This window comes from Pezoporus flaviventris, unplaced genomic scaffold (genome assembly GCF_033815535.1).
Source record: "Pezoporus flaviventris isolate CSIRO_AGI_PZ_B2104156 unplaced genomic scaffold, CSIRO_AGI_Pfla_v1 ptg000096l, whole genome shotgun sequence".
Lineage (NCBI taxonomy): Eukaryota > Metazoa > Chordata > Aves > Psittaciformes > Psittacidae > Pezoporus > Pezoporus flaviventris.
Window position 1 is genome coordinate 1,605,847 of NW_026892644.1, and position 16,963 is coordinate 1,622,809.

The window sequence follows — 16,963 nt, forward strand, 5'->3', positions numbered from 1 at the left end:
TGATTTTCAGAAGTATTTAGCTCCTAATCTAACCCTACTGAAATAGTAAGTAATGGAAGCATTCAATCAATAATTACAAAAAGTATTACTATTACTGCTGATGACATAGTACATGACTACCACACATTCTTTAAACATGTTCATCCTGTGAACTAGGGAATGAAGAAGCATGGAGAGAGAAAGTGATGTTTCTAAGGTTTCTTGGTATGCTGGGAATGAATTCGATCCATGTCTCCTGACAGGTTCTTTTATTATAGAATTGTCTTTTCTCACATGTAATTACCGTAACTTGTCTGCAAAGAGGAGATAAATTAGGCTAACTTTAGAAAATCTACCTAAGAAATAAAAAAATCTTATTTACAAGATAGAGAACTTGCATCATTTTCCATTTTAGGTAATTTTTTTAAAGAACATTCAAGAAATAGTGTATCCTATCAACCCTTTTCTTCCCCATTTATAGAATAAATTTCAAAAGTTAACATACCATTTTATGCAGCGTGTAATGCATTAATATTAAGCAAGTACATAAAAGAAAGTAATACTAGGCTTGACTACTAAATCTCTTTCTGGTAATAAGAACCAAAATATTTTTATTTACTATTAGAGAGGAGGAAAATGGAAAGACAGTGGGAGAAATTAAAGAAGTTCAAAACTGCTACCCAAGTTGAACTTTCTAAGAATTAATCAAAATTTTAGTGTGGACAAAACCCAATAAAAAAATCTTTCTGGTATCAAAGACATTTCAGTGATATTTTCTGATTTTATAATGGAGATATTTTGCAAAGTAAAATGAATACCTTATTTTTTAAATTCTATTCTAGTCCTTTAATTTCTTTTTCTGATGTTTGTATTTTATTCTTGTTTATTTGAAAATGATAAGATTAGTCAGTATGATTCTGACATTCACAGCAAATGTATTTGTCAAGTTTAGTTACTTGGATGAGTGTAGACACAGCTCCATCTGCACTTGATATGTCAAAACAAATCTTGACTTTAAATTTATTGTATTCTTGGGGGAATTTTAAATTTTAAAACAGAGCTGATGCTTTTGAATGCACAACCAGCTCTAGCCATTCTTAGTTTTCTTAAAAAAAACACTGTGTCTTCTCCAAGGGCTATACAAACATTAATGTTTACTGTAGTAGATGCACAATGCCAGTCAGTATACAGAACCAGTATCAAGTTGAAAACACACTTTAATGGGACTGCCACATTTCCTCCTGCACATGTATACTCTGATATACCTTCCTAAGAGGCATTTCTTACTGAAAGAGAAGTCAAGAACATGATTAGAAGAAAATAAAAGTTAGTTATAGGCTTCACGGTTAGAAACTAATCATGAAATCATATCAAGAAGAAGATGAAGAATTTGTATGTGATGAAACACTTCTTTCTCAATAACCCAAATCTCATCACATTATTCACTGCCCACATCTAGATGTATAACAGAATATGTTGTTTCATGAGTTTTTGCACCAAACTGCATAAAGTTGCTGATGGTTAAGAAAACATCAGTTCTTTCTCTCCCCTTTTCACCTCTCCCACTATGCTCTATTTAAAACTCAATGAGTTGACATTTGAGTAACGTTAAATTCACAGCTCTACTGCAGTCTATAGAAAATCACAGACTTAAAATAGAAACAATGATGTTATGGACTACTACAATTTTGTTTGAAAGTCACATTTTATTAATCCCTCACTGTTCCACAGGCTCTATTAGTCACCTCTCCCCATGAACTCCAGTGATGCTACCCACAATAGTCCCTTAAACCACCTAAAATGACTTTAGTACTACCCAGAGGAATTTTCTCTGAGTCATACTTTGCACATTTCCATGTTTTTTTCCCAATTTATACTCATCTTTGTGTTTGGTTTCTTCAGGAGACCGAAGGAAGGATATTGCGTTCAAGTCTGGTCAATTTTCTCCAATCACAACAGTAGGCTTAGTAAATATTTCTTCCCTGAGAATTTTGCCTTTCTTAAGCTGATGGCTGCTTATGTCATAGCCATATTTTAAATGCTAGCTCTAGCAACTCAAAAGAAGAAATAATTGCATAGATTCACAAAGCAGATCAATGTCTGAGACACGGCTCAGAACTGCTATGTTGTTTCTGCAGTAGTTGACATCTTTAAAATTAATTGCAATAAAAAAGTTAAGAAAAAAAGAGTTTAAATCTTACCGATAATTGATATTGGCTTTCTGGCAAAGCGTATTCTTCCCTGGAAGCCAACATACTTACTCCTGCAGCCTGCAGACCACAGTCGGACCACATATTCAGCACCAAAAAACACAACCAGAACTATTTCCTAAGAGAATTAAAAGAACAAAACATCAATTTATTTTTTTTCATTAAAAGACAGACTTCATTTTGCACATCTAATTTACTCCTATAACTGGCAGGTCTGTAATTACCAGGGTGTTCCTTTTTAACCTTCTTGAAAACTGGGATAACATTTGTGATTTTTAACAACTAGGACCTCTCCAGATTCCCAAGATCATTGGAAAATAATGGAGAGAGGTCCCGCGATCACATTGACCAGCAATTTCACTACCCTGGAGGAAATCCCAACGGAGCCTATAGATTTATGTGCATCCAGCTGGAGCAGCAAGTGTCAAACACATTCAGGGCTGCCTGGAAGTTTATCATCCCCCCAGTCATGGTCTTTCAATATAGGACTCTGGGGTTCCCAGGGCCTACCACTGGTGTTGAAGACAGCAGTGAAGAAGGCATAAATATCTCCCCTTTGTCTATGTCCCTATTTGTGAGGTGACCAATCTCATCAAGTAATAGCTCAATGCTCTCTGATTCTGCTTTTGCTTCAATTAACAGATAATAATCTGAAGGCTGTACCAGGGTAAAAAGCTTTCTCTTCACGCCATGAACCCAGGCCCCAAGGGAGGCAGCAGACTTCCCTAAGTGGGAAGTCTGCATACTGGGTACACCCTGCAGCCTGACAACTGGGAAGTGGGGAGTCTGCATACTGGGTACACCCTGCAGCCTGACACCTGGGCGACAGTATGTTCCCACCAGAGCTCTTTTTGGGAAGCTGCATCGGTCATGGTCTTTGTAGAGTTTAGAGAGGCCACAGCCTTCTACTAGGTGGATACCATTGCTCCCCTGTCAATCTGGCAGGGCTACATCAACCTTCCTGCATACAAATATGCCCTGTTTTCCTGCTTTGGGTGCTAGGGCTCCCTGGGGGTTTCTTGAGGGGGGCCCTCATCTGCACCAAGTCCCACCAGCCACTATGGTACAAGCAGCAGGTTCCTGGTGGCTCTCTGGGCTCCTCCTCAGGTTTCTCCAGTTCAGGCCCCCCACTGTTCACTGCACTAGACTGCTCCACTGCAGATCATGCCGACTGAGGGGAGCAGTATATATACGGCGTATAAAATAAATCACCTTTATTTTAATAATGCTTCCCTCTATAGCACTATATTGTAAAGCACTTGCGCATAACCAAGGATCACTATACTTTGAGACACTTCTAAAGAAAGCAGTTTAATAAAGATTACAACATGGACAGATTTGTTGAGATCTTTGTTCCTTCCTTCCTTGTTTTCCTCCACCATTGCAATATGCTAGCACACCCAAAACACAGCTTCTAGGCTTTGTTCCAACCTAAACTGTATCCAGTAACTCAGAGTCACCAAACACCTAGTACATAAATTACATCTTTGGAAAATATTTGTATTTTAACTTAAACATGCTTGCAATCTCCACCTGGGGAATTCTAAAGCACCCAAGGAGTGAACACACTTAAATCACAATTTTCCCTCAATAACAATACCAACATGCCTTTAAAACTGACATTCTGAATGGTTGAAAAAGAGACCAAAATATTTCAAAGCTAAAAACAGATAAGAAAATCTCTACACTTATATGTAAAACTTTGTATCAATTTTGACTTTTAACAAAGTTAGGTCAACATTTCTGTATTCACTTCCACCTCCTTGTTTTGCCTGAGAACCAAGATAATATGCACAGTCTTACTCTGTTTTCACAGCAGTTTCAGCCTGACCATAACCAAAGAATTAGTAGAAAGCTAGAAAGCTTACAGCACAGTTTCAAAGCAGGAGCACAAGAAAATACACCACAAATCAACTCCACAAGTTCGACTTTTCAAAAAATGTATTATCTACAGCCTCTACAAGTAACACTTTCAAGTCTGTGCTCTGAAATCTAAACTGTTCAAGCCTAATAGTCAAAGCACAATTCAAGAGCAATCTTCAAGGGAAAATAATTCTTGCATTTCAGGAATCTTGCAAAATGCTCTCTCACTTATTAAATTGTCTACATTTTTAGCAGATTCCTGGTAACATCACTCAGTGGCATTTGTTTTCAAGTCTCTTATTAAGAATCTCTAATTTCCACCAAAGGAAGCAGAACTAGACAGACCTAATAGACATGCTGGAGAAACAGCACTGGAGCTTTGGAGTAGGCTGTGAAGTCATGATCACTTCATTCTGTAATTAGGCAGAAAAGTAGTACCAAAGCTTGAACTGACAGAGCATTTCTAAAGCAAACAGTTTCACATCCTTATCTGCAGGCTAAAATGGCTAAGGTCCATCTTAGAAATCCATGTGTTCACAGTCTTAGAGGAAGAAACACAACCAGAAAGCATAGCTTATGTGATTTTGTTGACAGTGTTGGTAACCTACCCTTTGACAAGGGAAGATACCCCTAACAATTTAAAGGAAAACGTATGTGCCATTCAACTGCATCAAAAACATGGTTCTGTCACTCAGTGGCAATTCATTCAATGTTGGTCCTAACAGACAACACTAATGGCAGTGGAAGAATCATTTCTACAGCAACTGTGTATTAGAATCACTGGGGCAGGTAAAATATTGTGCAGAAAGCAGACAAGCACATAGATAACTACTGAGGAAGCAAAAATTTTTGAGACTTTGGTTATTCCTTGATGATCCAGGAAACCCTACTGAAGTCAATAAGGTTGCACAGTCTATGAAAGGGAAAATTAGGTTGTTGACAGAAGGAGGAACCTACATCTTCAATAAATTTGAAATTAATCACTGATCACATTTCATTTTGTCCTGGATAGGTGTCCATGTTACCAAAACCACAGCAATTAACACTTTTGTTGGCAGCCTCAGGCAGGCTGAAGTCAAAGAAGCATGAAAACTGGACAAACATCACAGCTTTATAGGTGGCCCCTCCAAAAAAAAAGGGGGGGGGGGGGAAGATTATGAAACTTACCGTGTTATGTGTACTGCTAATGAAAGATAGAAGACGTCCATTTCCAGGGCTGTCAAGGCTGATCAAGCTGCACCTCACTAAACTTGCCTTTAAAAAAAACCCCTAACCTGCCTCCTTTTCCTCCTACACACATAAACACTTTTCACAACCTTAAATTTATTGCACCACATTTACCTTCTGGTAAAGGGAAAAAAAAACAGCAATTTTCTGGAAAGTCAGAAAAAAATACTTGTTTTCACCGAAATGGAAACAAAAGATGGTGCAGAGTTGTTGTGGATAAAACATGAACCAGAAAAGATGTTCAAACAAATCTGAAAATTAAATAGTATGGCAAATATGCTCCCAACAATTTATATCCATCTTTATGTCATTTTGGATCGTTCTCCAGTTTTCTGAAATTTTACAGAACGCTTGCTTTCAAAATAGGGTTATAATAATCAGTATCCTGCAAAACTGTTTTATTTGAGGTCCCAGAAGTATTTTTCCCTTTCTCCTGCAAGTGGTGAAGGCAGAAATATGTGAGGGAGGATTCTCAGCAGATTTCATAAACCTGGAAAGCCATTTGGCATCAACAGAAAGCCAGGGATGAACTCCTTTCATGAAATCAAACCACAAAGCAACAAGTAAGAACATGCCATTACATTAAAAAAAAAAAAAAAAAAGAAAAGGAGCCATATCAGGCTTGGTGAAAACAGAGTTAAAAAATACCCTTGGCTATTCTACCTAGCAATCAGCTTTTGAGCCTTCCATTTTTCTCAGCAGCCCTTCTCTGAACTCCTATGAGGGAAGAAAAGGAAAGCAACGCTGCGTATCCTTTGAACACAACAGCTGCCATAAACTTTCAGGACATTTGCCATGACCCATTGGAGGGACATAAGACAGGTGGGGAAAAGCACAGAGCATTGTCCTTTGTCTGGGGCACTGAACATGTTCCGGAAGCACAGCCAAAGGCACTCTGTATTGACAACTGTACCAGCGGACAAGGTCTTTAGGCAGCACTGCAACTTGAATTATCTGCCAGGAAGTGGAGCACAGAGTAAGGGAACAACAGAACTGACCAGATTCTTCACACTTACATGTTAGTCTCCTCCTGTTTTGTTAGTGGTAAAGGATACTTTTGGCAATTCAAATTGCCACAGTAATACTCAGTAAAGCATTTTATACGCAGTAACTGCCTAGCCACATAAAGAACTGACATATAATTACAGATTTTAAACTGGGCTTGTATTGTCTAATAACTTTGCTAAAGTCAGTAGCAGCATTCCGTTTTTCTGTGCTTGTCCCTGCTCTCTGGGAAAAAAACCCAAAACACACACCTATAATTTTGCCCAGTCAGGTGGAAGCCCTTAAATTCATTTCATCTTTGAATTCTTTTTTTCTTTTTTCTTAAATCTAGCCACTGCATAAGTCTTCCCCACCCCATAATCATAAAATAATACATAATCACTTTTATGCTATTCTCAGTCTAACTCCATTTTATTAATTTTATTAAAATATAAAATAAATAAGCTTAAAGGGAAATATGTATGAAAATAAGCTCCATGCATATCTAATTCAGTCAGTCAAAAAAGAAATTCCTGTTGAAAAGCCATCAACTTTTTACCAAGAATGTCGTTGATGACCAAATGAAAAAAAATGCTCACATTAACACAGAAAATCAACATTTTACACAGGAGTGTAAGTGAAATATATAACCTGGAATTTACAATATGTTCCAGTATGGTTACGGATAACTGCACCGGGGAAGCAGGAGAAGGGAAAGAGTTTGGTTGGAGTGATTAAAGTGCACACATGAAAAAGACAAGTATTTTCTCAGCTGCAGCTGTGTTTTAGGTAGAGAGCACACACAAGGCTCTCTTCACTTTTTTTATTGGAATATTTAGGTGCTCCGGTAAAAGGAGGAAGTGGGATGGCTAAATGAATAGTGTGTGCTCATGAAGATTCAATCAAAACAATGAAGCCTCAGAAGCAGTCATAAAGCTTTAATAGTCCAAATAGTCCAAATGTTTGCACACGTGTACTTATGTCCAGAATTCAATCTGATAACCTGTCTTCAAGGTTTTCCAGTCCTTAGACTCAAAAATATCAATTTAGTCACCTGTTTAATAGTTTACTCAAATGCTATGAAAGCCTACTGATACTGAAAATACTTCCTACCATTGTGCTTGCTCTCATAAAGATGATAGACATCATATGTGAAAATATAACATCCAGTATATGGAAGAACAGATGTTAGACACTAAGTGTCCTATAGTATCATTAGCTTATTCAGACTTACATGTCTTAGGTGAAGCCAATGCACTTAATGTTTGGAAGTCTGTTGTTTGGATAAAAAATTAATTTATTTAACATTTCTTAAAAAGAAAAAATAATCCATGCACATGTGAAAAATATGCTGAATTTGCTGACTTCATATGAGGATTATCTTTATCTTTCAGTTTATTGACATTAGCCTTTCCTGTAAAGAATGAAGTTGTACACTAATGAGGAAAGCACATGGTGCTTTAGTCACATTACCTATGACAATTACCATCCAAGTGAGTTGGATGAGTTGGAGTGGACAATTTAGTTTTAATTCTGTTTAGGCAGGAACCAATTTTTCTACAAAGGAAATTAATTACAGTCTCAATGATTTTTGAGCAGGACATTTTTTTTCTAGAATTCACTAATGAATGAGGGCAAGTAGTGACAGGACAAGGGACAATGGCTTTAAACTGAGAGGGTATATTTAGATTAGACATTAGGAATAAGTTCTTCCCTGTGAGGGTGGTGAGACACTGGCACAGGTTGCCCAGAGAAGCTGTGGCTGCCCCATCCCTGGCAGCGTTCAAGTCCAGGTTGGACAGGGGCTTGGAGCAACTTGGTCTAGTGGAAGGTGTCCCTGCCTGTGGCAGGGGGTTGGAACTGGATGAGCTTTAAGGTCCCTTCCAACTCAAACTAGTCTGTGATTCTATGATCAAAATACAGTAAAAAATTTCCTTTTCACCTGCAACACTGTCATTATACAAATTAATGGTTTATTGCGTTGTTACTTTTAGTATGTAAAAGCATCATGCGTATGATAAAAGAAATATTTTCTTGTTTTTAGAACAGCACAATTAGCGAAATAACTCCCAGTTAAGAAACTTTTTTTGCAAGGTCTTGCAATAAAAATAAAACCCCGTCTTTTGTAAACTACTATGGTGACCTCTCCTGGTAGAAAAATATATGACCTCTAACCATGAAAACATGCAAACAGATTAACACAAAGGAGGAATGAGGGCCAGGAGTAAACCTGGCCCACTTTATAGTTTATTTTTAATGCCATATCCTTAAAGATCTAGATGGCACTAACCAATCAAAACTGAAACACAGACTACTAGATCTTTAAGAAAATATTACAGCCTCCTGCTGTATAGGCTAAATCCTATACAAGAGGCTTTGGCAATTTTTTAAAAGTAATTTTTCAATAGTATCATCTTAGAGTAAGATTAAAAAATAACTGTATATATTAAAGAATTAAAATTTGGGACAAAGTGGAACAATAAAATGTTACCTAAAAGTGACACAATGAAGGAAGCCCAAAAAAAAAAAGGATGGACCTAAACATATGCATGGTTTCCTGAAAACATGGTATATTTTCCTTTTCTGGCATATTTTTTTTTAATAAAAATAAAAATTTCCATTGTAACTTCAAGTAAAAATACTCCTAAACTTTTTTGTTTGTTTAATTTTTAATTTCAGTTATTTAGCTACTGTGCGGCAGCAGATTGTCCCCCTCCGCTCTTGTGAGACCCCCTGTGAAGTCCTGCATCCTGCTCTTGGGACCCCAACACAAGGGGGGATGTGGACATGTTGGAGCAAGTCCAGATGAGGCCACAAAGATGCTCAGAGGGCTGGAGCACTTCTGCTAGGGAAGCAGGCTGAGATAGTTGGGCTTGTTCAGCCTGAGAACAGAAGGCTCTGGTAAGACCTTATAGCAGCCTTCTAGTACTTAAAGGGGGCTTACAAGAAACCTGGAGAGGGACTTTTTACAAAGGCATGTAGTGACAGGACAAGGGGGAATGGTTTTAAACTGACAGAGGGGGGATTTGGATTAGACATTAGGAAGAAATTTTTCAGGTAAGGTTAATGGAACAAAAAGATAGCTGTTAGGTTTTGCCTTCTTCAGGATGAACACTCTTCAAGAGCCAGAAAAATGTGCATGCAGATGCAACTCTGAGATCAGGCGGGAATCAGAAACTCATTCTGCACTTCGTCTCACAGTGTTTAAGGAGCACTTATGAAAACCATTCGGAAGGTAGCAGATAAAAACAAGTAATAATTACAAGTCAGTTCTGCCAAAGACGGAAAATGAACTGTGTTGACTCAAGATTAAGTACTGATTGTAGGAAATCACATAATCACTGTACTTGACTTGTATTTGGAAGAAGGCAAATGAATGCTTAAAAATATTTCCATGAGTGCCATAAGTGTCTAGAGAGTAATTAAGTAGGAAAGAAAAGAAAAAAAATGACAACTCTTAAACCGTTTTTTTTTCCTTCCCTGTTTTTAACAAAAGTATTAATCCATTTTTAAAAGGAATTTTAAACCACTTCCAAAATTCTGATGTTCACATAGCTGCTGGTGACAGGCTTTACCATGTGGTCTAAAAAAAAAAAAAAAGCAAGTAAGCCACATTACTTCCTCTACCCTCAAACTGTTACTCTTAAAACGCATCATACATCCTGATTATCTACCTTCTGGTACTTAGGCATGGCATGATAATGTGTGAGGCTGTATTTCAAGCATGTAAACATCATCCTGGGCGGAGTTACTTGGTTTTAGTATGCAATAGAGTAAGTTCTCTCTTTTCAGCAGTCCCAGTTACAGAACTGGCCATCATCATCCCTCACACTGGCCTTTTGGCTCAGTACACTGCTCAGTTTTGCCAAGTTGTTCTGGTGATCAAAATGGAGGATTTCATAAGCCATATTTAGGGTATCAGATACTGGAAGAAATGCACAGGGACACCAGAGAGAGGACTTAGAGGCATGACAGACTTCTTCCAGAAGCCAAGTATTAAGCATATAGTGCACCAAATTGTGATCTGGTAACAGGCCACTAAAGGTGACATCATGGTGGAAGTTCGTCACAGACTGCGTGATCAGGATAAGAAGGCACACAAATACTTCTTTAAACAACTAGAAATTTCTAGATCATTCCCTGGTTCTTATGGAGGACTTTAGTTCAGGTAATACCTATTCAAAAAGTAACACAGAGAGATGCAAGCAATCTGAGAGATTTCTGGAGTGTTTCAAGAGTAACTTTTAGATACACGTATTGAGTGGGCAACTGGGAATGAAAACAGCTGGATCTGCTGTTCAGCTATACAAGGAAAAAATAGTTTGGGTTTAATAATCAATGGCAATACCTTGGATGTAGCATCCAAGAAATAATGTAATTCAAGATCCTATGCTTCAGGAGAGCAAAATTCCAATTTTTCAGGGAACTGATACCTGGAATCCTATGGGAGACAGCTTTGAAGGGTCAGCAAGTTCAGGATAGCTAGCAGGTTTTTAAAGACAATCTACTCCAAGTGCAACAAAGTGATGAAAGCTAACAACAGGTAAACAAGAGAAGTGATTATCCCCTTTACTCAGCACTCATTAGACTGCCCCTAGCATACTGCTCCTGTTTTTTCAACCACTACAAGAAACACTTTGTTAAATTGGAGGACGTTCCACATAAGGCCATCAAGGTGCTCAGGGTTGGACCACAAGCACCTCTCCTACAAGGAAAGGCTGAGAGGATTTGACTTGTTTAGTCTGGAGAAATGAATGCATGGGGGACTTCTCAGCTGATTCTCAATACATACAAGGAGGTTACTGAGAAGGTGGAGCCACGTTCTTAACAGCAGTGCATGGCAGGAAGGTGAAAGAATACAGACCATGGCAAAAGGATGAAAGAAAACAAAACAAAAATCAATAAAGGGAGATTCATACTGGATATAAGGAAAACCTTCTTCACCATGGGGGATGGTCAGGCATTGGAACAGGCTGTCCTGAAAGGCTGCACAGTTTCCATCCCGGGAGGTTTTCAAGACCTGATGGGATAATGCCCTGAGCAACCTGGTCTGACCTCAGCACTGACCTGCTTTGATCAGGAGGTTGGATTACAAACCTCCTTCGGTCACTTCCAACCTGAATTATTCTCTGCGCCTATGAAAAGAAAAGAACACTAAGGCAAATGGTTGCAGAGTTCTGTGAGAGCCAGTATTTGCATACTATGACAAGTAGAGATGCTATTCCCTCCCATTATGCAATCTGTAACTAAAGTGGCCACTATTATTTTGGAAAGCCCTATTTGCCCTTCCTGCTTCAGAAATTTCAACATCTGCACGAGCTGAAGAGAGGGGCAGGTAGTGCAAGTTTAGAAGGCAGATGATAAGGGAGTACTGCCTTAAGTGTCACAAATATATTATTTACCACTGTGGCCCGTTCCATTGTGTTTGTTTCCCCAGACATTGTACAAGAACTTTCTCATACAGCAGACCCTAAATACTGATGAATAGAGAAGTGAAAAAGGTCCCAACAGTGCAGATGGAGGAGGACCAAGGCAAGCAGGGGAAACTACGTAGCAATATGAATAAAAAACTACAGCAAATGCATTTAAGATTTGTGGATTGTGAAATGACATGTACATTGTTGTTCTACCTAGAAGTCTTGTGATCCATTTTAAACACTATTCTAAACTCTAAGCTTCTTTCTGCAAGTATAAAATAATCAAGAGAAACTATGTTTTTCACTATCTATTCTGTTGGTGTTCATCAGCATAATTCACTGCACAAATGCCACTGTCATTTCCCTCATTTGCTGGCTTGTTAAATACTCAGAGGAGAAAACAAAACCAACCAGGAACTAACAAAGATCATACCATGTATGTATATGGAAAAATTAAATCAGATTCTCTCAGACAGAGCTGGCAAAAACCCTCCCAAGAGCAGCAGCGAATACACAAAAAAATGGGTAGTACGAGAACAAAAACCTTCTTCAAATGACAGCATCTGCAAGTCCAAGACATGCAATTTCACCAGTCCTATTACCATGAAAGTACACTGATTTTACCACAGTGATGATCCAATGGAGATTTACACGCTATGTTTTCTTCACAAATGTGTAGAACAGAAGTTTTTTTCAAGCTCAAGTAAGGTTATCAAATAGAGCGATTTACAGCATTTGTGGAGGCACAGCATCAGCCTGTATCAGAAGCCGTGGCTATGAAACATCTTCAATAGTCTCAAAGATGACAGACTGACCTTAACATTAAAATGCAGGGCCTGAGAGTCATACTGTTTTCCTTCAGAATTCATTTGAATTTTCAGAGACTTGAAAACATATGCTTGGGGAGAGAGGGAAGGAGGGGAGTAAGGGCTTGGGGCTTTTTTGGCCCCCTTTTTCCATCCTGACTACAAACACAGCTTTGGAAGGACACCTTGATATGAGATTCTCTCCTTGGTATATTCACATAGCTTATCTGAATGATGATAGGTTTCACACCTGAAAAGCAATTATCTTACACCACCCAGATATATTAAGAACATAAAAAAAAATTAAGTCTTTAAAACACAGGACTTTAGTGGCTTAGGACACATCTGCAGTTGCGTCTGTTACTAATATGCCGTATCTACTCCAGTGACATGTATTATCTAAAATTGCATTTGGCACATCATCTCACCCTTTATAAGAAAATGAAAAAACATTTAAGTGTCTACAAGTATGAAATGATATCCTTCTTGTCAGGCCTTACCAACTTTCAACATTACAATTTTGAAGTTGATCTTTCCCAACTGTTAATCTACTTTAATGTAATGAAAAGCAGTTTTTTCACAGGTGGGAAAATACCACATATACTAGTATTTATCTGCTACTAACACACTAACAGGGCTATACAAAGAACTGCAGGTTTCTTCAACCAGGAGACAAACAAATAAATTTCATTTTGAACTTGATCTAATAGATGCTTTAGTCCAATTTTGTTTCTCATCATACTGGCAGTCCCCACTGTTCTCAAACTCTTTCAAGAGAGCACAGTGGCATGGAAAGGAGAATACTTTTTCTCTCTAGGTGTCTTCATGCCTTTGATGAAACTCTTGATTACATGAACAGTCAACTATCATATGAAGTAGATCAGAGTAATGACCTACTACAAAGAGTAGAGAGAACAATGATCTCTAAGCTTTTATGGACTTGACACTCTCATGGGTAAAATGGGAGATGCACTTTGAAATTCCTTCAGGTAAAGGTAGGGAGAAGTGCTACAAGCAGGAGTCTAACCATTCAGCTACTAGAAACAAGAAACCTCACAACTTTATGAAATAGAAATAATTTAATTAGCCATAAGAGCAATCTTTGAAGCATTGCAATTGAACTTACTTCAGAGCAAACTCTAAGATTCACAGTCATAAGACAAATGTTTTCTAGGCAAGGGAATCTACAGCAGCCAGCACAACATCTAACCTCTCTGCTGGCCATTTCTGTGAATGAAACTAAGGAAAGAGCGGAGAGGAGAATAAACTCAAGAGAGGTATCTTCTAAGGTAAGTTTGTAACACAGGTGGCCAAGAAACTGTTCCAACTCCGTCACTGACTATGCGTGATTCATTTGTTAATCACTTAAAAATGCTATGTGGCACTATGTGAACCACATATCTGTCTTCATCTAGTTATTTTTGTCCAACAATACGTGTCTGCACATGCACATACCATCTACACAAAAGCAAACAGCTAAGCACTGAGTCATTGCCAGTATTATTGTATTGGGTGGGTGGTAGTTATACTGACCTGTAATCACTCTACATCTTTCAGTGAGTCTGAGAAAATTACACATGATTGGCAGAATACTGTACTTTGTTTGACACTGAATATGGCTTAAAGGGCAAGCAACATTTGTTAGGATTAATATTAATCAAAATCCCAAAATAACTCTGTGATCCTAAGATGGCTTAGTCAATTGCAGGCAAAAACTAACAGCCGCAATGGTTAAGAAGCACCAGCTTCAAGGCCAAATCACTGATGCATAGAATTGTGATGGAAGCTCTTCTTCCCTATTCTATATACAGGCAAATTACACTGTCAGACATTACTTACCCCCAGGATCCAGATACTTCTGAAGAGCATGCTTCTTCATAAATTTTTTACCATAAGACTTAGAAGAGATATGTTTAAAAATATACATTCCTGTACTATAGAATATCCTGTTTCACACTGCATAAGACTGATGAACACCAGTTGCCCAGTATAAGAGCTACAGGGTACAGTTTCATACCTTAAGAAAAGCAAGTATATAAAAGCTGTCAAATACCCTCATAGTTTACAGACCTAGAACATAGTCATCCCCATTATACTATGACCTTCCTTTAATGAAAGTAGGTACTATTTTAAATGTCCTGGTAGCATGTTTTGCATGAGGTTATCTCCCTTGTTCACCTGAAGCAATTTAATAAAACATAGGAGACTTCCCCCCAAAGTTCACTTACCATCCAAAAAAGGGTTCCAGTGGCAAATTCAGAATAATGCTCTATAGTAGATAGGACACTGAATATTAAACAAATCAGTACAGAGAGAAATCTGCAAAAAGAAAACAGTGTTTAGTGACTCATCAACTTGAACTAAATCTGGATGTAGATCTAGTTTTAGCTCTCATTCACATAACTTTTTTCATCGCAGGTACTTTGTGTTTAAGAAGTTAATTCTTCCTAATTAAGAGAATATCATCATTTTGCATTTCATAATTTTTAAGAAACATGGAATAAAAATGACAGGAAGGCTGCACACAGCTAAATCAATAGGCAAAGCTTACATTCAGATAAAGAAAAAATAGAGAAGTCTCAAAATATATACTCCTGCCCCCAGTACAGTTAAAAAAACAAAAACAAAAAACAAAAACAAACAAACAAAAAAAAAAAAAAAAAAAAGCAAAATTGAAAAGTCATGAGAATTGGAAAACAAAATGTGTAATTGAATCCTAGTTGATTCAATGCTTTAATGCTGGTAGAATACCCATTACTTTGTTGCATACAGTGTCTTGGCCATCTTTCCGCCACTGGTAACATGCTAAACATTTAAACAACTGGTGAATTAAGAACTATGATGAACAGACAGAAAACACAGACTTCTGATGTATTTGCACCACAGCTTTCACCATTTTTTAAGGTCATGCAGAAAGCAAGAGAAAAGTAAGAAAACAGAAATTACTTCTATTAACTGCCAGAAACATTCCTTCTCATGTACCAGCTCTTCCAGCTGTCATTTCCTCTGATTCCATGCCAAGAGGCAGTATCTAAACTCCCAAACTCCCAAACTCCCAAACCAGCAATTAAAACCTTAATAGTCCTGCACGTGATGAGATTGTTTCCAGTGTGAAACCCTTCTGAAGAAGATAAACACTATTGACAGGGTTTGTAGAAGAACTTCAAAGCAAAAGACAGACTAAGAGCCTTGATGGCTGTTTTATTAATGTTGTGAGATTTCAACAGAAATAAACACACTATCTACATTTAGTGTGCTTTTCATAGCTTTTACATGAAAAATATAGGAAACTCATGTTCAACATGAAGTCCAGTGACAACACAAATTCCTTAGGAGTCCATCCAGAGACTTGCCCCTTGTCAATGTTTCAATCGGTGTACCAGAAGAGATGAAATTCACTTCATCACGTCCACACATGACTTCAAACCAAGAGTTCAGTCAGTAAACCTGAGGGCAGAGCCACTGGTTAGAGGTGCCTGGGCAGGCTCAGGAACAAGCCTACAGGAATCTCATAAAACTCAGCATGAACTCAAATATCAGATCTTGCACATAGTACAGGGCAGGCCGAAAGCCACATCAGATGAAAATTTTGGCTGCATCCCCTGTAACCCTGCCAGCATGTGAAGGGCACTGATGGTGAGGTGACAGACTGGAGGGAGCTTGGCAGAGGACAAAAGTAGCATGAAGACAACCCTGACCCAGCATGAGTAGGGACATGTGCCATCACCCTAATGGTGGGGGAAGCTCTGCCCTGCCCCTAGTGTACACCATGTGTGTCACTTGTCCCAAAGTCCAGTACATCTTCCAGTCACCTTGCCTGTTCCCTTCACCTCTTTCTGCCCCCAGGAGTTGCCATTCTGTAAAACAGTCTATACAACTTGTTCACAGACTGCCGTGTGACTGGTGATAGGACCAGCTGCCTCTTCCTGTCTATGTCAGAAAGGCATCAGAATGGGACACTCATGCTACAATATACCCAGAGACACATGTTTTTTATGTCATACCCCACAAGTTTTCATACTTCTCTGTGATGGGATGATTGCCATTGTTCAGAAACTGTCATACCCACATGATCTCAGAGCTCCCTTGGACTGGCTGCTCATTTCCTTTAGATGGGGAAATGCAAATATAAATAAATATAAGCACAAACAGAAGCATAAATACAAATATAAATACAAATGTAAATACAAGTATAAACATAAACAGAAATAGAAATAATAGAAATAGAAATGAAATATACACACATTTTTGCATATACATAGGTTTCTATGTCTAGAAATAGAGACATATAATACATAGTCTATATAGACCATAGACAATAAAATTCTGGGGGCTTGACCCTGGTCGGTTGCCAGATGCCAACCCAGACAGTCTCTTACTCCCATTCCACAACAGGACAAGGGAAGAAAAAGAGATGAAAAGGCTCATGGGTCAAGATAAATACAGAGAGATCACTTATCAATTATAATTGTGGGCA

At 38.2% G+C, this 16,963-nt stretch overlaps 1 protein-coding gene across 2 annotated transcripts in view; it reads right to left on the reverse strand.

Annotated features, from left to right (window-relative positions):
• Positions 1 to 16,963, reverse strand: part of LOC133281107 (potassium voltage-gated channel subfamily KQT member 1-like) — a 467,184-nt gene that overhangs the window by 426,072 nt on the left and 24,149 nt on the right. For both annotated transcript variants that reach the window (XM_061476317.1, XM_061476316.1), the window contains 2 exons: positions 14,715 to 14,805; positions 2,181 to 2,307 (listed from right to left, as the gene is read on the reverse strand). In XM_061476317.1, coding sequence (XP_061332301.1) covers positions 2,181 to 2,307; positions 14,715 to 14,805 — 218 coding nt within the window. The remainder of the gene's footprint in view (positions 1 to 2,180; positions 2,308 to 14,714; positions 14,806 to 16,963) is intronic.